The 20,801-nt window shown below is 41.3% G+C and overlaps 1 protein-coding gene across 6 annotated transcripts in view; it reads left to right on the top strand.

Annotated features, from left to right (window-relative positions):
• LOC137371343 (coiled-coil domain-containing protein 138-like) overlaps window positions 1-20,801 on the top strand; it is a 144,062-nt gene that overhangs the window by 78,205 nt on the left and 45,056 nt on the right. For 4 of the 6 annotated variants that reach the window (XM_068033787.1, XM_068033789.1, XM_068033786.1 and 1 more), the window contains 4 exons: window positions 1,656-1,733; window positions 6,979-7,089; window positions 10,707-10,868; window positions 18,920-19,039. In XM_068033787.1, the coding sequence (XP_067889888.1) occupies window positions 1,656-1,733; window positions 6,979-7,089; window positions 10,707-10,868; window positions 18,920-19,039 (471 nt within the window). The remainder of the gene's footprint in view (window positions 1-1,655; window positions 1,734-6,978; window positions 7,090-10,706; window positions 10,869-18,919; window positions 19,040-20,801) is intronic. The other 2 variants (XM_068033790.1, XM_068033788.1) reach the window with 1 other exon arrangement.

Here is a 20,801-nt window from a genome sequence, read left to right as displayed (position 1 = left end):
TGATTCATCCATCATTCTTGCTTACCTTCCCCTGTTCCCACTTATCAAATTTAAAATCATTCTCATCGATAGCTTCTTCTCACCTTATCTCTGCAAACCTCTTCAGCCTAATTTATTGAATTGTTGAGCAGGTCATAGGATTATTTTTATGATTCAGAAAGCAATTGCAAATGAGTAATTATGATTTTATGAAAAATAGGTAGCTGTGCAGTCAACAGTTGACTTATGAACATTGAATATTGGCATTGTGTTAAAGCCATTATTTTGAGTAATCTATAGACTCTGCTTACATGTCAAAGAATGGACTTTGTTAAAAACCATATTGCTTAGAAGCTCATTAAAATTAGTTAATTATTAAGTTGGGTGATTTGATTCCAATAAATTTAGATGTGATGAATTGCACTAAGTGGCAGGATCTGCTGTCATTACAATCCCACTTATCACTATGCTTCTATATTACCCTTTGGAACTTCAGTACTGTTCTGTTTGGTAGTGGTAAAGCAGCTGTTCCATAAACAGAACATTATCCCATACAATATGGAAGCTGTATCCTTTTATACACTCTGCCCTTGCAAAGTTGGGTTCTTGAGAGCTAACATTAGTTCTACTTGAAGTAATTTGAATTTACCTTGGTCATGTGCTACTAAAACAATTCTTTTCTGTTGTTAGAGATTTAGAGATCAAAGCAACTAGCTTTATGTATGAATATAAATAGCACAATGAAGTACAATAATTGATACATACTTTCAGTACAATGCAAAAGTTTGAAATAAGACAATTGCCTTTATTAAGAACGAGATTCTATTTAATTCAAATGTCTGTCATCTGACAGACAAATTTTTCTTCTTCCTCATATGAAAATCTTCATGTTTCAAGTAGAGCTTAATGATGAAAATTCTGAATCTTATCCAAGCAACAGATTCCAATGGATGTTCCTGTTTGTTCCAAATCTTGAGTTTATGAGAATACAGCTTCCAGATTGTAAGGAACAGTGGTCTCTTTGTATTCAGAATACATCTGGTTAGTAATTGAATATAGTTGTTCCTGGACAAACTTAGCAGTACTTCATGCATATTTCTAATTAAAGTAAGAGACCAGATTCCACAATGCAACCAATATTTGTGATTTCTTACTGAGAGATATGAACAAGTTACGTATCCATATCTATCTTACAAATCAATGAATTGTTGTAAATTGGTTTTGGGTCCATTATGGAACACATCAGTTTGGAGCAGTCTGTTAATTTGAATCACTGAACCAGTCTGAACTAAAGATCAAAGAAACAAACCATTCTGCTCTGCCACAGACATTAAAATAGAATTTTCCTTCTTTGGTGCTGGATACATTTGCTGATAACACATTGGGAAGCAGCACATTACTAGCCCATGATTTTTCGCAATTAACATTAAAGGGCAGAAAATCATGGGCTGAGGTCTGCATTTTCCGAATGTGTGCTCCTGGGTGTGTTGATGTGGAAATTCTCTCTTCAACTTCCCCCAAACCCCTGCCATTTATGTACAGTATTGTACATAATGATCTGTTTTTTTAAAAAAAAGGAACGTTATCTACTGGAAAACAGTGTAACATCAACTTCCAATGCAAAGGTATTGGATTAGAGTATGTCTTTTACCATTGATACTGGTGATATTTTTCAGATGAACGATGTAAAGCAACAGAATAAGAAGTTGGAAGCTCAGGCCAAAAAGGTGCAAAATCGTTTAGAAAATCTACAAGTGAGTTTTAGATGACTGTATAAAATATTGAAAATCTACGGAAGAAATAAAGTAATGAAGAAAACATTCTGTCCTGTTTCCCCCACCTCATCCTCCTGTTCCCTTCGTTCCCCATTCCCTGCCCTCCACCACCCCCCCAGCAATCTATGAAGTTCTAATTTTGGAATAGTCAAAAGGAACTATGATTAATATGTTGTTCGTCCAGTTGAATGAACAGTAAATGAATACTGTAACTGACTTCAAAACTACTTCTTAATGTTTCTATAATTGGTTCTTTCCGCAACACTTTTTCCTCATTATTCTTGATCGTAATTTGCTCTTGGATTTCAGCAAAATGGAAATTTTTTGTTCTTTTAACATTTGGTGTATTTTGTATCCCATTTAAATATAATAGCAATTTTTTTCTCAAAATAACACTAGAAGTACAAAATGATTGGCCGGCAGCTCAATGAGGCAGGTCTTCCTCCCTCAAGCGGGTGGAAGTCCTGCCTCGAAACAATTAAAGCCTGGGGACCTGTAAAATGCGGGACGGATCCCCGGGCTAGGCGGAAGCGGGTTCGCCACCAACTTTCACATCGGTGGCCAGATCCCGTCCGCCCAACATAAAATCCAGCCCATCATGTCCAGTATTCTGTTGGCATCTTTGTTAATCACTTTCTATGCCTTTAGTTGAGATTAATACCTATTCCTGTCCTCCTGAGTCCTTTTTTTAAGCTTGTAAAAATATTTGTGCTCGAGTCCAATTTACCTTTGAACATGACCCGTTAGCCAAGTTACCTTTATGTTACCATGTGTGCTTCTTTTAACTTTAGGGACATGTATGGCTTCATCTAGAGACCTATAAGACAGTGTTGTCCAATATGTTAGCCACTTATCACATGTAACAAAGAGGATTGATGAGGGTAGTGCAATGGATGTGGTTTACACGGATTTTAGTAAGGCATTTGACAAGATTCCACATGGCAGTCTGGTCAGAAAAATAAAAGCCCATGAATGTAAAGCCCACTGCAAATGAATGTGGCAAGTTGGATCCAAAATTGGTTCAATGAACGGAAACAAAGGGTAGTGGTCAGCGGCTGATTTTGCGGATGGAAAGCAGTTTCCTGTGGCATTCCACAGGGCTCAGTGTTGGGTCCCTTGCTGTTTGTGGTATATATTAATGATTTGGATTTAAATGTGGGAGATATGATTGGGTAATTTACAGATGACACAAAAATTGGCCATGTAGTTGATAGTGAAGAGGATAGCTGTAGACTCCAGAATGATATTAATGGTTTGATTGAGTGGGCGGAAAAGTGGCAAATGAAATTCAATCCAGAGAAGTGTGAGGTAATGCATTTTGGGAGGGCAAACAAAGCAAGGGAATACACAATAAACGTGAGGATATTGAGAGGGATAGAGGAAGTGAGGGATAGAGGAAGTGAGGGCCGCCCGCGCATCAACACGAACAGAATTTCTTATCCACAGCTGTTACACAAGTTTCTAAATTCACTTGAAAAAGCCCTTCAAAACACTGCTGCAGGGGATGCCGAGACGAAGTGGGCCCACATCAGAGACACCATCTATGACTCAGCAATGACCACCTTTGACAAACGTGAGAAGCAGAATGCAGACTGGTTTCAACCTCACTTTGAAGAGCTGAAACCTGTCATAGCCGCAAAGCGCACTACACTGTTGAACTACAAGAAAGCCCCCAGTGAGTTAACATCCGTAGCACATAAAGTAGCCAGAGGTGCTGCACAAAGAACAGCCAGACGCTGTGCAAATGACTACTGGCAGCACCTATGCAGTCGTATTCAGCTGGCCTCCGACACCGGAAACATCAGAGTGGCAGTATGATGGCATTAAGAGAGCTTTTGGGCCAACCATCAAGAAGATCGCCCCCCTCAAGTCTAAATCAGGGGACACGATCACTGACCAACACAAGCAAATGGATCGCTGGGTTGAGCACTACCTAGAACTGTACTCCAGGGAAAGTGTTGTCACTGATACCTCCCTCAATGCAGCCCAGTCTCTGCCAGTCATGGATGAGCAGCCAGCAAAATTGGAACTCAGTGATGCCATTGATTCTCTAGCCAGCGGAAAAGCCCCTGGAAAGGACGGCATTACCCCTGAAATAATCAAGAGTGCTAAGCCTGCTATACTCTTAGCACTTCATGAACTGCTTTGTCTGTGCTGGGATGAGGGAGCAGTACCACAGGACATGCGCGATGCCAATATCATCACCCTCTATAAGAACAAGGGTGACCGCGGTGACTGCAACAACTACCGTGGAATCTCCCTGCTCAGCATAGTGGGGAAAGTCTTCGCTCGAGTCGTTTTAAACAGACTCCAGAAGCTGGCTGAGCGTGTCTACCCTGAGGCACAATGCGGCTTTCGAGCAGAGAGATCCACCATTGACATGCTGTTCTCCCTTCGTCAGCTACAAGAGAAATGCCGTGAACAACAGATGCCCCTCTACGTTGCTTTCATTGATGTCACCAAAGCCTTTGACCTTGTCAGCAGGCGTGGTCTCTTTGGACTACTAGCAAAGATCGGATGTCCACCAAAGCTACTAAGTATCATCTCATTCCATGACAATATGAAAGGCACAATTCAGCATAGCAGTGCCTCATCAGACCCCTTTCCTATCCTGAGTTGCGTGAAACAGGACTGTGTTCCTGCACCTACACTGTTTGGGATCATCTTATCCCTGCTGCTCTCACATGCAGAAGAAGGAATTTTCCTCCACGCAAGATCAGATGGCAGGTTGTTCAACCTTGCCCGTCTTGGAGCAGAGACCAAAGTACAGAAGGTCCTCATCAGTGAACTCCTCTTTGCTGACGTTGCTGCATTAACATCCCACACAGAAGAGTGTCTGCAGAGACTGATCGACAGGATTGCGGCTGCCTGCAACGAATTTGGCCTAACCATCTGCATCAAGAAAATGAACATCATGGGACAGGACGTCAGAAATGCTCCATCCATCAATATTGGCGAGCACTCTCTGGAAGTGGTTCAAGAGTTCACCTACCTAGGCTCAACTATCACCAGTAACCTGTCTCTTGATGCAGAAATCAACAAGCACGTGGGAAAGGCATCCGCTGCTGTGGCCAACAGGGTGTGGGAAAATGGCGCACTGACATGAAACACAAAAGTCAGAGTGTTTCAAGCCTGTGTCCTCAGTACCTTGCTCTACGGCAGCGAGGCCTGGACAACATATGTCAGCCAAGAGCAACGTCTCAATTCATTCCATCTTCGCTGCCTCCGAAGAATCCTTGGCATCAGGTGGCAGGACCATATCTCCCACGCAGAAGTTGTCGGGGCGGCCAACATCCCCAGCATATACACCCTACTGAGCCAGCGGCGCTTGAGATGGCTTGACCATGTGAGCCACATGGAAGATGGCAGGATCCCCAAGGACGCATTGTACCGCGAGCTCTGGCTGTCCATGTCCTCACTTTAAAGACGTCTGCAAACGCGACATGAAGTCCTGTGACATTGACCACAAGTCGTGGGAGTCAGTTGCCAGTGATCGCCAGAGCTGGTGGACAGCCATAAAGGCGGGGCTAAAGAGTGGCGAGTCAAAGAGACTTAGCAGTTAGCAGGAAAAAAGACAAGTGCAAGGAGAGAGCCAACTGTGTCACAGCCCCGACAACCAATTTTATCTGCAGCGCCTGTCACTCTAGAATTGGCCTTTATAGCCACTCAAGGCATTGCTCCACAAACCACTGACCACCTCTAAGGGTTTACCCATTGTCTCTCGAAACAAGGAGGCCAAAGAAGAAGAAGAGGACGTGAGAGATCTAGGAGTGCATGTCCACAGGTTCGTGAAGGTGGCAGGACAGGTAGATAAAGTGGTATTGGCTGAGGTATAGAAAACAAAAGTAGGGATGTGATGTTGGAGCTGTATAAAACGCTGGTTAGGCTACAGCTGGAGTATTGCGTACAGTTCTGGTCATCCCAGTACAGGAATGACATAATTGCTGTAGTCTGAATAGACTAGGGTTGTTTTCCTTAGAACAGAGGAGGCTGAGGGGTGACTTAATTGAGGTGTACAAAATTATCAGGGGCCTAGATAGAGTTGACAGGAAGGACTTGTTTCCCCTAGCGGAGAGGTCAATTACCAGGGGACACATTTAAGGTGATTGGCAGAAGGATTAGAGGGGTCATGAGGAACACTTTCTCATCCAGAAGGTGGTGGGTATCTGGAATTCACTGCCTGGATCGGTGGTGGAGGCAGGAACCCTCAACTCATTTAAAAGGTACCTGGACCTGCACCTGAAGTACTGTAACCTTCAAGGCTATGCACCAGGTGCTGGAAGGTGGGATTAGATTGGCAGCTAGTTTTTTCAGCTGGCGCAGACACGATGGGCTGAATGGCCTGTTTCTGTGCCGTAACCTTTCTATGGTTCTATGATGCGTAATTGGGAATAGAGTTGTAGATTGGGCATGTAAACTGCATTTTCATATTTGCACAGCATATATAATTGTACTTTTAACTTGTGGATTTGTTGGTGAAATGCTAAGATTACAGTGTTTTAGAACATTGTAAATGCTTTACTTGCTTGGTTACTGAATGCTGGTAAAAAAAAATTTCAACAATACGTCAGAAGTACAATTACCTGTATTGTGTGAATGTATTTAAGGAATTTTTTCCTAAAATTAGAGCGTGTGACTAAAATGGTGTCATTGGCACCATACCTGTGGCTATTTGGCCATTTTTATTGGACCACTGTGCCAATTGGATGCTTTTGAAGACTTTCTATTTATCTTCAGTGTCACTAATATCCCCAACTAGTAGGATTGCCTGTCAATCTTGTTCAAGTGATTTGTCGTCTTTAAAGTCTGGAACGAATATTTAATTTGTAGTTTGGCTAATCAATTTATGCCTTATCACCATGGGCCTTTTGAATTGGAGGCCAAGACTGGTGCCAGTGATCAGTTTTGGGCCAGCTCATGGGTTTCAGCAAATCTACTTCAATAATGGGTAGTAAAGACCTCACAATGGTTTGTAGGGAATGTGGGAATAATTACGAGTGGCAACTGATGCTGAGTCCAAGGGCACATCTAATGTTAAAAACTCAAAAAAAGAACAAATTTTGCAGCATCTGTAAAGAAATTGAAGTTCTGTAAAAGAATCTACACCCAGCATTTTGTTTTACACAAATGAAACTGCTATGTATTCCAGCATTTTCTATTTTATCTCACTGCAAGGTATCATCATAATTTTAAAGAAAAATGTATAAATTTTAAACCCTTGCAGAGGAAGAATGATTTATGTGTGGTGCAAAAATTTCATGAAAATGTTTCTACTGATGTGAAGGAGATCAGATTACAAAAACAGAAGATTCAACCTGCTCGTAAAATCAGTCAAGTAAGATATTTTGCTACATAGTCCACAATTTCACATAAAAGTCAGCTATCGGATTTCTAGACTATTCTGCTGATTTTAAAATTCAGGCATATTTTGTAATTTTACACCGCATCCACCATTAACCCCCATCCTTGCCTTCAGCAGCACAAAATTCTTTTGTATTTGTACAGCTGCTTCAGCTACTGTCTTTTGCTCCTCCTCATCTTACCCAATCCCTCTCCTGACATATTACTCTGAATTTTTCCCCAGCTTCCCCACCGTTACCAGACTTATCCTTCTCCATGAGAAGCGCCTCTTGCTCCCTCAACTCTTGAATATTCAACTATCTTAACATCATAAGTAACTCCCTTTATAAGCACACCATTCCAACTCTCTTATACGGTCATTATCGCCTCCTCTCAAAAAGGCAACCCTCGACTCCTTTATCCTTTCCTGCTACCATCCTATATTTATCCCCCCCTTTCCTCTCCAAGCTCTGTACTTGTCAGTCCCAGAATTCCTAGCAATCTAACTTCTATCCTACCCACAGAACTAATACATCTTTAGAGTCATAGAGTTATACAGCACAGAAACAGGTCCTTCGGCCCATTGTGTCGTCCCGGCCATCAAGCACCAATCTATTCTATTCCCATTTTCCAGCACTTGGCCCGTAACCTTGTATGCTATGGCGTTTCAAGTGCTCATCTAAATACTTTTTAAATGTTATGAGGGTTCCTGCCTCTGTCACCCCTTCAGGTAATGTGTTCCTGATTCCAACCACCCTCTGGGAGAGAACATTTTTCCTCAATTCCCCTCTAAACTTTCTTCCCCTTACTTTAAATCTATGCCCCCCGGTTATTGATCCCTCCGCTAAGGGAAAAAGTTTCTTCCTATCTATTCTATCAATGCCCCTCATAATTTTGTATACCTCAATCAGGTCCCCCCTCAGCCTTCTCTGCTCTAAAGAAAACAACCCTAGCCTATCCAGTCTCTCGTAGCTGAAATGCTCTAGCACAGGCAACATCCTGGTGAATCTCCTCTGCACCCTCTCCAGTACAGTTACATCCTTCTTATAGTGTGGTCCCCAGAACTGTAAACAGTACTCCAGCTGTGGCCTAGCTAGTGTTTTATACAGCTCCATCATAATCTTCCTGCTCTTATATTCAATGCCTCGGCTAATAAAGGCAAGTATCCCATATGGCTTCCTAACCACCTTATCTACCTGATCTGCCTTCAGTGATCTGTGGACAAGTACACCAAGGTCCCTGTGACCCTCTGTACTTCCTAGGGTCCTACCATCTATTGTATATTCCCTTGCCTTGTTAGTCCTCCCAAATTGCATCACCTCACACTTCTCAGGATTAAATTCTATTTGCCACTGCTCAGCCCATCTATATCGTCCTGTAGTCTAAGGCTTTCCTCCTCACTGTTTGCGACACCACCAATTTTCGTGTCATCTGCGAACTTACTGATCATACCTCCTGTATTCACGTATAAATCATTAATGCACACTACAAACAGCAAGGGCCCCAGCACTGATCCCTGCGGTACACCACTGGTCACAGGCTTCCACTCGCAAAAACAACCCTCGACCATCAACCTCTGCCTCCTGTCACTAAGCCAATTTTGGATCCAATTTGCCAAATTGCCCTGTATCCCATGGGCTCTTACCTTCTTGACCAATCTCCCATGCGGGACCTTATCAAAAGCCTTACTGAAGTCCATGTAGACAACATCAACTGCCTTACCCTCATCTACACATCTAGTCACCACCTCGAAAAATTCAATCAAGTTTGTTAGATGCGATATCCCCCTGACAAAGCCATGCTGACTATCGCTGATTAATCCCTGCCTCTCCAAGTGGAGATTAATCCTGTCCCTCAGAATTCTTTCCAATAGTTTCCCTGCCTCTGATACTGGACTTATTGGCCTGTAATTACCTGGTTTATCCCTGCGACCCTTCTTGAATAATGGTACCACATTCGCTATCCTCTAGTCCTCTGGTACCTCTCCTGTGGCCAGAGAGGATTTGAAAATTTGTGTCAGAGCCCCTGATATCTCCTCCCTTGCCTCACATAACAGCCTGGGATACATCTCATCTGGGCCTGTGGATTTATCCACTTTTAAGCCCACTAAAACATCTAATACTTCATCCCTTTCAATGCTTATATGTTCAAGTATATCACAATCTCCCTCCCTGATCTCTACACCTACATCGTCCTTCTCCATAGTGAACACAGATGAAAATTAATCATTTAATACCTCACCTATGTCCTCTGGCTCCACACACAGATTGCCACTTTGGTCCCTAATGGGCCCTATTCTTTCCCTGGTTATCCTCTTGCCCTTAATATACTTATAAAGCACCTTGGGATTTTCCTTTATCTTGCCCGCCAGTGTTTTTTCATGTCCCCTCTTCGCTCTCCTAATTTTTCTAAGTACCCCCCCTGCACTTTCTATACTCCTCTAGGGCCTTCGCTGTTTTCAGCGCTTTGAATCTGCCATAAACCTCCTTTTTTTTCCCCTTGTCCAATCCTCTATATCCCTTGACATCCAGAATTCCCTGGACTTTTTGGTCCTACCCTTCACCTTTACAGGAACTCTCACTATTTCCTTTTGAATGACTCCCACTGGTCTGATGTAGACTTACCGAAAAGTAGCTGCTCCCAGTCCACTTTGGCCAGATCCTGTTTTATCATATTGAAATCGCCCTTCCCCCAATTCAGAATTTTATTTCCAGTCCCTCTTTGTCCTTTTCCATAACTACCTTAAATCTTTTAGAGTTATGGAGCTTTAGTTATATAGCACCAATTACGTCCCTTTTGATTGACGGTGTTGCACTATTCTTCCTGATCATCGATCAGTCCACATTGTTGACTGTGATCAGTCCACCCACTTCTCCTTCACAATCCTGCATCTATGATCCACCTTTGGTTCCCTGTCCTTGATTGGTTCCACTCCTAGTTGTCTCAAAAAAGTTAGCATATCTTTATCAATAGCTTCTCCTACTGCCCACGTAATCACCTCTGGGATACCTCAAGGTTTCATCCTTGGCTCACTCCATTTCCTCATTTATTTGATGCCGTTTGGAAACATTATCCAAACACTTCGGGCTAGTTTCTAAAATAATAATTTTGTTCCGGATTCTTCTAAATTTTATAACCCTTCATTAAAATTTGCTCTTCGCCTCCTTTGTTCCAGTGGAAATAGTCCCAGAATCTCGTGTCTCTCTACATACCTTTGATTTCCCATGTCTAACATCATTGTAGTCTCAACTCTGTTCCTGTGCACATGAAACTAGTGCATAAAACAGCCAATTTGTTGTTTATGTTGAATGGGAGAAGTTTTCATGAAAGGTGTTAGAAATGGCTAAAATGTTAAATAAGATGTCAAACTAATGGGTGAGAGGGTGATATTCTGTTTTTGGGATTGAGCCCCATTAGGATACTGAGATGTTTTACTCTTTGTCGGCACTTAATCGTTACATTGATTTTTTTCAGTGAATATTTGGTACCAATATCACCTACTTTGAGCACAAAATTATAACCGATATTGGAAGCTTGTATACATGATGCACTTTTATGGCATGTTTTCTAGCTCCATAACTGTCAGTTTGAGATCTCTACTTTATATTCCAGCCTCCTTTAAATAACAGTTTCTATGAACTGCTTGGAATGCTGCTGGACTGGATCTCTGATGGTTATCTTTGCTATTTGACTCCAGAGGATGAAAATGATATTCAGAAGTCATCAGTTCCCAATTGTTTATCCAGAAAATCTACTCAAGAGAAGTGTGTGAAGGTAATCATGTTTTTTCCCCTTCAGGTATTTTTAGTATTTGACAGACTTATCTCAGTTGTATGAATATTAACCTTGAGAATCAAGCTATTTTATATTAGAAATCTGAGCAGAAAATGCTGGAAATACTCAGCAGGTCTCTGGAGAGAGAAAAACAGCTTTAACGTGTCCGGTCGACGACCTTTCATCACAACTGGAAAAAGTTAGAAGTGTAGCAGGTTTTAAGCAAGTACAGAAGCGGGTGGTGCGGGGAGAACAGAAGGGAAGGTCTGCAATTGTTAGTAAGGCAGGAGGGATTAAATGCCAAAAGAGATGATGGTGCAAGACAAAAGGAGATGCTAATGGGATATGTAAAGAAACCAAAGATGGGTCTAGAGGAGGGGTAAATGGAAAAAGTAGAATAATCACCAATAGCTACCATCCAAAAGAAAACTCAAAATGGAGGCAGGGGCTATGACCTGAACTTGTTGGTCTTTGTGTTGAATCCAGAAGGCTGTAAAGTGCCTAATTGAAAGATGAGGTGCTGTCCCTCAAGCTTGCTTTGAGCTGCAATGGAACAGTGTAGGAGGCCGAGGGCAGCGAGTTCAGAGTGGGAGCTAGATGGAAAATTATTGATGGTGGTGTATTTTCCATTAGATATTGGCAATCTTTCTGCTGACCAAGAAAATAATCTCCTAACTTTACTGTTTGTTTAACTGAAAGGAGACTATGCCCCACCATTTTAAGAAAAGGATAATTTCTGTGAGCCTTATATTGGCTTTTGACTTGAGTTCAGCTAATTTCTGTACATTTTAAAATCTTGTCAATTGATTTGAGCTGTATGAAGAAGTTGAACACAAATTCACATCAAAAGTGAGTATTAGTTAGAACATGTATATTCATTCCACAGAACAAAAACTCAAATATTTCATCAAAGATGATTCACCTTTTTTTCATTAGTACCATTGTACAGTCAGTATGAGCACCACAATTACTGCACACGAGCTAATGCCATGGGAGCAGTGGGTAGCTTCTATCTTTTGCAACCCTTTTAATGCTAAAATAAAATACCTTTCTGTTTATTCCATTACAGACAGAATTGAGAGAGAACTGAAACCCCACGTCTTTTTCCCTTTTCTGTCTGTAATCAGTGTTTTTGACAAGAAAGATGTGTGCGTTTCTTAACCCCTGAGTGTATGGCCAATTTGAATAACTAGCAGCACGCGTTTCGTGGTTTAAATAAAGAGGAATATTTTTATTCAAACGTTCACCCCGAAAATCTAAGGCTACGTCACTCACTCACCACTCATGCACACACACACTTGAGAAAGGTTGATTAGCCTCATCCTGTTTGTTGTTCTAAGATAAGAGGAGGTTTAAGACGATCACCTTCTTTGTTTCAGGCGAAAGCTATTAAATTCAGGAATGTCGCCCTATGGTTTTAGGATAGGCGTTGATAATACCCTCCAGACTAAGATGTGTCATTTGGTCCTTTCAGACAATATGTCAGTTCTTAAATACACAAGTCAAGGTCAGCTGGCCTTCAGTTGCCGTCTTTGCAGCCCATGTCCATTTTTAATCTCCATTGTGGTTCACTTAAAACAAAAGGAAAATTCAGTTCCAGAATATGCTGTGCTGAAGATAGTCCATGTTTAAAATTAAGAATAGCACATGCCTGTACTGGGCATGACAATACTAAAATTAACTTTAAAAAAAAATCTATATGTTCTATCCTACAGACCTGTGCATAGTTCATTAGGTTTCAGCAAATGCTTAAGTTTTCATGAGCAAATCAAAGCCCCTATATTTAAGCTTACTGCACAAATAATTTGTAATTTCTATCCTCGTAAGCTACTGCTCCCCTTCTTGTATCTTGTATGTATAGCATTATTTGCTTTGTCTTTAATAATATCACATGCTGCAAGTGGCACAGCAAATTAATAAATGCACTGAGTCACACATTGAATTAAGATTTGCAAACAGGTACTGAGTAGAGACTACTCCACCCGTTTCCCCCCTGCTGTCCCGCCAAGAAGAAAGAGAAACGTGCATATGGCTGTTGTCCATTCGAATGACTAATTTCACATGGATGGAAGTCCAATGCATAGGCACTTTAGGCAGTTGCTATATATTTTTTTTTAGAGATACAGCACTGAAACAGGCCCTTCGGCCCACCGAGTCTGTGCCGACCATCAACCACCCACTTATACTAATCCTACCCTAATTCCATATTCCTACCACATCCCCACCTGTTCCTATATTTCCCTACCACCTACCTATACTAGGGGCAATTTATAATGACCAATTAACCTATCACCCTGCAAGTCTTTGGCATGTGGGAGGAAACCGGAGCACCCGGAGGAAACCCACGCAGACACAGGGAGAACTTGCAAACTCCACACAGGCAGTACCCAGATTTGAACCCGGGTCGCTGGAGCTGTGAGGCTGCGGTGCTAACCACTGCGCCACTGTGCCGCCCTATAATTAAATGAATAATGAAAATTGTACTTCACCACAATACCTAATGAATCATATGCAGCTGCTTATTAGGAATTGGAGGTTTTTTTAATTAAACCTTGTATTAGATGTGTGAGCACTTGTTCATTTGACATATCCAAGTTACTCAAGTGTCTGATGGGTATGTGCTTGAAATGTCATATCCTGTTTGTTTTATCATGTCTAGACATCAGAAAATGTCTGTAATGCAGGCATTTCCCTGATCTGGCAGGAATTTTTCAATGTTCAATACCACAAAGTTTGCTGTTGATAAGCCCCTATCCCCTCCCCTGTGATGTAACATGCATAGGCACTTTAGGCAGTTGCTATATATAATTAAATGAATAATGAAAATTGTACTTCACCACAGTACCTAATGAATCATATATAGATGTTTATTAGGAATTGGAGGTTTTTAAAAATTAAACCTTACATTAGATGTGTGAGCGCTTGTTCATTTGACAAATCCAAGCTACTCAAGTGTCTGATGGGTATGTGCTTGAAATGTCATATCCTGTTTGTTTTATCATGTCTAGACATCAGAAAATGTCTGTAATGCAGGCGTTTCCCTGATCTGGCAGGAATTTTTCAGTGTTCAATACCACTAAGTTTGCTGTTGATAAACCCCTATCCCCTCCCCTGTGATTTAATTTTCTTCTTTTTACACCCCCTGCCTTGAAAAAGATCTAAATACATTTTTTAAGAATTTGAATGAGCATTGGAAGGCCTTCAATTAGGAGATAGTTCAAGCTGGATGCATTTCCAGGAGGGGGAAATGAGGGGCTTCTAATGCTAGAACTCCCTGCATGACTAAAGATAAAGAGAATGACCTGATAGAATTTGATTTTAGTCTTCAGCTTAATATCATGCTGCTTCCAGACGCAATCATGGAGTCAGCCGTAGTCAGAACTTGCTTTCTGGATTTGTGCATGGATATTTTCATCAGTGGTGGCATTCCTAGAGAGCACACTACTAAGGTATTAGAATTGTTCTACAGCCTTGAGACTGATGCCATCAATGGTTATGTCTGATGCTTAATAGCATGTCCCTTGTGTTGGCTGAACATAATCTTGGTCTTGGAGACACTGATTTGAAGATCAAAGTTTTTGGCAGCACTCCAATTTACTTCCTATAGTCTGGATGCCTTCGTTGTTGTGGGCTGCTAGGTCACAGTAATCTGCACACAGAAGCTGTCTGATGACTGCCTGCCTCTGTGACTTTGATGGTGGCACGAGTCTAGAGTGATTGAGGAACTTCCCCAAACAGAACCTAATGTTGATGCTTGCAGGCATATCTCTGGTGGCTTCCTTAAGCATTGCAGCAAAGAAGTGATTGAAGAATTGGGGAGCCATGACGCATCCTTACTTTATGCCGCTGGTTACCTCAAAGGCATCAGACATCTCACCACAGGTGCACACACATGTCCAACCATGCCATCATGCAGTAAACGCAGGATTTTGACAAACTTGTTCAGACAACCTAGCTTGGAGAGCAAGTGCCATAGAGAAGGTCGACTCACATTGTCAAAAGCTTTAATTAAGTCTGTGAACAGGATATATAGATGCCGATGTTGCTCTCTGCACTTTTCTCATAGTTGACTTGCTACAAATACCATATCGGCTATCCCATAGTTAGCCCTAAAAACACACTGATTCCTGGAGGACATCATCAATAAGGCTGTCTAGTAAAGTTTAATAGGACCCTTGTGAGGGTCTTTCCTGCAATTAAGAGAAGACTTATTACTCAATAGTTGCTACATACGTATTTGGATCCTTTCCGTTTCCAGATGCTGACTATGTTGGCATCCTTGAGTTCCTGTGGATGATAAATGTCATGTTCAAAATTCAGTAAAGAGCCAGGCTGAATATGAAAAGTACAGAGGAGAACTGAAAAAGAGAGTACAAGAATAGATTAGTGGGTAACGTAAAAAGGAACCCCAAATGTCTTTTATAAGCATGTATAAATAGTAAAAGGGTAGTCAAAGGAAGGGTGGGAATGATTAGGGACCAAAAAAAATCATCTTGTGGAGGCAGAGGACATGGCTGAGGTACACTGAGTACTTTGCATCCATCTTCATGAAAGAAGAGGATGTGTCACAGTAAAGGAGGAGGTAGTAGAGTAATTGGGCAGGATAAAAATGCATAACATGTCATGCCCAGTAAAGACATATCATATTCCTAACTTTCAAGATATGAACTTTAATCAATGTGGGCTCTTTGTCCACTTTTTTTTTTAAAAAAAGGAAAAGTCAATGTCAATGTGCTGCAGAGATGGCTGCTGAAGGTCAGATGACCTGGTCTGTGTATTCAAAATCTGCTTCTCTGTCTCGGAAGGACAAAAGGATGCATTCCAGACTAGAGGTATTAACTACACCCATACTGAAAGAGACATTCCTGAATTGAATGGGTTTCTCCTGAAACAAAGACTGGGTGAAGTAGCCATATCATAACAGAATGGTACCCATCCAGACATCAATAGATAACCATAGATTCCACATCCTGGTCCATTGTGTGATCACACCAGGAGAAAGGACCATGTGTCAGCTAACAGAAATGCTAATGTGTTAGATTTTGACCTTAAAAGGTAGCCCTCTGGAGAAAGGGGGGAGATCACAACAACATCACAGAAAGCAGTCCAGCGAGAGTCTGTGGAAAGAGATCCAGCCAAAACAAGGAAGAAACCCTGCTGCTAATTCTTCACTTCACTTTGCTGCAGCAGAGAACTGAAAATGACAACCACCTCCAGTGTGAAGTCTTAACCCACCAGAAATCTACAATACTTTAAATTTATTTTAGAGGTACAGCACTGAAACTGGCCCTTCGGCCCACCGAGTCTGTGCCGACCAACAACCACCCATTTATACTAACCCTGCAGTAATCCCATATTCCCTATCACCTACCTACACTAGGGGCAATTTACAATGACCAATTTACCTATCAACCTGCAAGTCTTTGGCTGTGGGAGGAAACCGGAGCACCCGGCGAAAACCCACGCAGTCACAGGGAGAACTTGCTAACTCCGCACAGGCAGTACCCAGAATCGAACCCAGGTCCCTGGAGCTGTGAGGTTGCAGTGCTAACCACTGCGCCACTGTGCCGCAAGTTCAAGACTACAAACATCCAGGCCTGCACCTTTAAAATACACTGTGTGGAAATAGCGGAGCCTCTGCCCACAATCTTCTAATCCTTATTCCATACGAAAGGACTAGAGGGTGGCACTCCACTCAAAAAAAATCGAGAGGGATGAATCCGGCAATTACTGGCCAGTCAGCCTAATGTTAGTGGTGCAGAAAGTTTTAGAGACAATAATCTGGAACAAAATTAATTGGCACTTGGAAAATATGGTTTAATTAATGAAAGCCAGCTAGGATTTGTTAAAAGCAAATAATGTTTAACTAACGTGATTGAATTCCTTTATGAAGTAACAAAGAGGGTTGATGAAGGTAGTGTGGTTGATATGTGTACAGACTTTCAAAAGGCCTTTGATAAAGCAATATGTAATAGACTTGTTAGCAAAGGCCTGGATTTTTCAGTGGTGATGTCGATAAAACTTTCAGCTTTCACCGACATTACCCCACTGAAACTGATAGCAACTTCGGGAGTTCACACATGCGCAGAATGCAGAAAGTCAGATGTTGGTGTCAGTGATTCTGCGTTTCTCCAGGGGATGCGCTGTTGAGGACATTCACCTCCTGTGCCCCAAGAACAATCCCTCAGCAATCAGTGAATTAGCAAAAAGTTCTACTTTTACGCTGTTAGTCTTGCTAAAAATCCTTGAAAAATTTGAATGAGGAATAACTGGGTTTTTAACACTGTACTAAGTTCATAGTTAATGCTAAACGCCCTCACTGGCCCTGAAAGCTAACTTCATATTTGTCAAATTTCTTCATTATGATAAATTACACATTTTTAAAATACTTTTTTTTTAAGTTTGTCTAAGATAATTTAGCTTCTATCTTAATCCAACCATAATCATTTACTTTGCTAATGGAAAATTTTAATAAAAAGTGAAGGATCATCAGTGCTTTTAACTTCCTGTTTGCTGCCTGTGAAAATACTTCAATCTGATTAGCTGCTTACCCTGCTGGTTGACAACACTGCTGCTGGGCGCTTGGAGGTCTCCTTGATGTGGCAGCAGATTTAAACTGCCATCAGGAAAGGGGAAATCCACTCCATAGAGATAACTAGGTCTTTGTGAACAGCTTTCTTTGAGGTCAGCTGTGAATGCCATTGCATCGCTGCTTGCCCCAAAACCCACCCCCTGAATTGAAGCTCATGGCATTAAAGGGGCAGTGGCTGCACGATTAAGAAATTTTGTAAGGGACAGAGAGTAGTGGTGCAGGGTTGTATTTCAGACTGCAGGGAAGTGTGCAGTAATGTTCCCCAGGTGTTGGTATTGGGACTGCTGCTCTATTAATGACCTCAACTTGGGTATACAGTGCATCATTTAAAAGTTTGCAGATGACATGAAATTTGGAAATGTCACGAACAGTGAAGAGGATAGTGACAGACGTCAGGAGGACATAGACCGACAGGTGAAATGGGCAGCATGTGACAGATGAGATTTAATGCAGGAAAATGTGATGTCGTAGAGTAATTTATGGCATAGAAGGAGCCCATTCTGCCCATCGAGTGCATGTCGGCTCTCCACAGAGCTATGCAATCAGTCCCACTCCCTGCTTGATCCCCTTCGCCCTGCAAGTCTATTTGATTCATTTTGATAGGAGAATGAGGAGAGGCAATATAGACTAAATTGAGACTTGGGGGTGTAAGTGCACAAGTCATTGAAGGTGACAGGCTAAGTTCAGAAAGATGTTAAAAAGCCATATAGGATCCTTGGCTTTATAAATAGAGACATAGAGTACAGAAGCATGGAAATAATGCTAAACGTTTATAAAACACTAGTTACGCCCTAGCCTGGAGTATTGTGGCCAATTCCGGGCACCACACTTTCTGAAAGATGTCAAGGCCTTAGAGAGTGGGCAGAGGAGATTTACTAAAATGGTATTGGGGATAAAAAAAACTTCAGTTATATGGAGCGACTACAGAAACTGGGGTTGCTCTCCTTAGAGCAGAGAAGGCTAAGGGGAGATTTGATAGAGGTGTTCAAAATCATGAAAGATTTTGTTAGAGTAAATAAGGAGAAACTGTTTCCAGTGGCAGAAGGGTTGATAACTGGAGGGTGCAAATTTATGGTAATTAGCAAAAGAACCAAGGACGATTTGAGGGAAACAAAATTTATGCAGAGTTGTTATGATCCAGGATATGCTGGCTGAAAGGATGTTGGAAGCAGAGTCAGTAACAACGTTCAAAAGGGAATTGGGTAAATACTTGAAAAGGAAAATATTGCAGGGCTGTGGGGAATGAGAGAGGAATGGGATTAATTGGATAGCTCTTTCAAAGAGCTGGCGCAGACATGATGGGCTGATTGACTTCCTTTTGTGTTATCATTCTCTGATTTTAACTGAAGTGATTTAGAAAGTACTTTTAAGTGGAGCTCTACACTAAGTTTCACATTGCTTTGGCAAAACAGTAGTTTGTTTTATTCTGACTATACTTTCTGTATGTAATGGCTTTCAGATCCTACCCCTAATCACAGCACAAATTCATTTGATACCATCTGGAGATATCAAATTGCAGCTCACACTGGTGAAATTCATTTACTGGGCTTTAATGCATATAGACAGAGGAGGGACACAGGTAAGTGTAAAGATATTTTCCTTCCCTTTCCAGAGATTCAAAGTGGGCATCAATAAGTTCAGTAAACTTCGGTTGAGGTCTGAAACCAATACCTTAGAAAAAATAACTCAAAACATCATGCCTTTTATGAGTTTGACACTTTTTAAATATATATTGAAATACTTTCTTGAGGCATTGAGAGCTACCTGCGATTAACTTTTTTTTGCCATGTCTAGTATGTGACAGTTTTCAGGATGTTTTCATTTACTGTCAAGTCCATTTCGCATCTGACTTCTAGAAGAATTTTCACACATACTGAATGTAGGAACCAAACAATAATAGTTACTTTGTGATTGGAATGCTAACATGGCACCTCTTTTTAATCTTGTATTTATTTACAAAATATGTTGCTAAATGGTTCCACGGATGTTACATAACCAACAGTTAAAACCATATATGTGTTTGCGGTCAACTGAGTGAGGGGCTAATGGAGAGCTTTGCTGAGATATAGAAAGGGAGTGCATTTTGATGTGACCTGGGGTTTAGTTTTGTGATGAAGTGGCCAGAATCTGTAAGGCAAGGCATTTAAGTTTAAAATTAATTCTAAGTAATGAAAATTAGAGCAATGCAGAAGTTAGAAGCATAGAAATTTCAGGTTAGGAACTAAGAAATATGTGTGGTATGCATGATATTGGGTGTCCTGGATCTGCAAAATATTCAGAGGGAATACACTGCATAATATGTTAGAAAGTTGCATTGCTTGAGTAGAGGAATATTGAGTTTGAGGACGAGATAGTACATACACCAGTGTAAGTGAGGATGAAAGGTCCTTGCAAAGCATGAATATAGCACCGGGAAAGGATTTAAACAAGCAAGCAGAGGGGAGGGGAAAATTATAGAATTTGTGGTAGAGGCGTTGAAAATATAGTGATGAGAAAGCAGCTTAGACTCAAGACAGTGGTATGTAGAGGCCTGCCTTAAAACAAATGGGAGAGTGATTTAAGAGAAAAGGACTAAAGAAAAAAATAATAACTTGAATTTCTGCAGTGCTCATTACATACATTACATTTTAAAAATGGAAACTGAGCTGAACAGGATGAATAAAAATGTCAGGATATGGCAAATGCACAATTGAGAGGAGGGTCTTGAGGTTTTGAATGTAGTAAGGGAGTTGTTAGGGAAACAATGCTGAAGGCAGGAATTTGAGGACGGGGCAAAATAACTGATGGAGCACCACTGATGGTGAAAAGAAGTAAAAAGCAAAAGCAAGTTAATGAATATGAATGGATCACGGTTGCAGTGTTTATATGTAAATTTGCAAAGCATTAGAAATGAAGTTGAAGAACAGGAGGCAATAATTAGAAAAACAGATATGATGTAGCCTTGGTGGAAAGTTGTCTTCAGCTGGGTAAGACTAGGAACTAAATATTCACAGTTACATTTTCAGGAGAGATGGAGAAGGTAAAAAGAGAGTGGCCATACTGCAGCCAGAAAAAGTTCTTTTTGATGGTGGTTCCTGGACAAAGGGGGGAGCTTTAACTTGAAAAGGTGGGTGGGTTTGCGAGCAGATAGCTGGTTAAAAGAGCTGAAATTTCTGGCACATCAGGAAGCTGGCAGCACTCACTGACTTCCGCCCTTAACCTCTGTGATCTGCAGCATGAGGGAAAACCCCTGTGAGACAGACGTGATGGCAATTATGGTATGCAAAGACCTCATTATCAGCTGTTTTAACTAGGATTTCTGAATTTAACTGTGTGTGCAGTGGTTTCTTGGGTTTTGTGGA

Source organism: Heterodontus francisci, chromosome 6, assembly GCF_036365525.1.
Source record: "Heterodontus francisci isolate sHetFra1 chromosome 6, sHetFra1.hap1, whole genome shotgun sequence".
NCBI classification, from domain to species: domain Eukaryota; kingdom Metazoa; phylum Chordata; class Chondrichthyes; order Heterodontiformes; family Heterodontidae; genus Heterodontus; species Heterodontus francisci.
The sequence above is the reverse complement of the archived record's forward strand: the minus strand, read 5'-3'. Positions and strand labels throughout refer to the sequence as shown.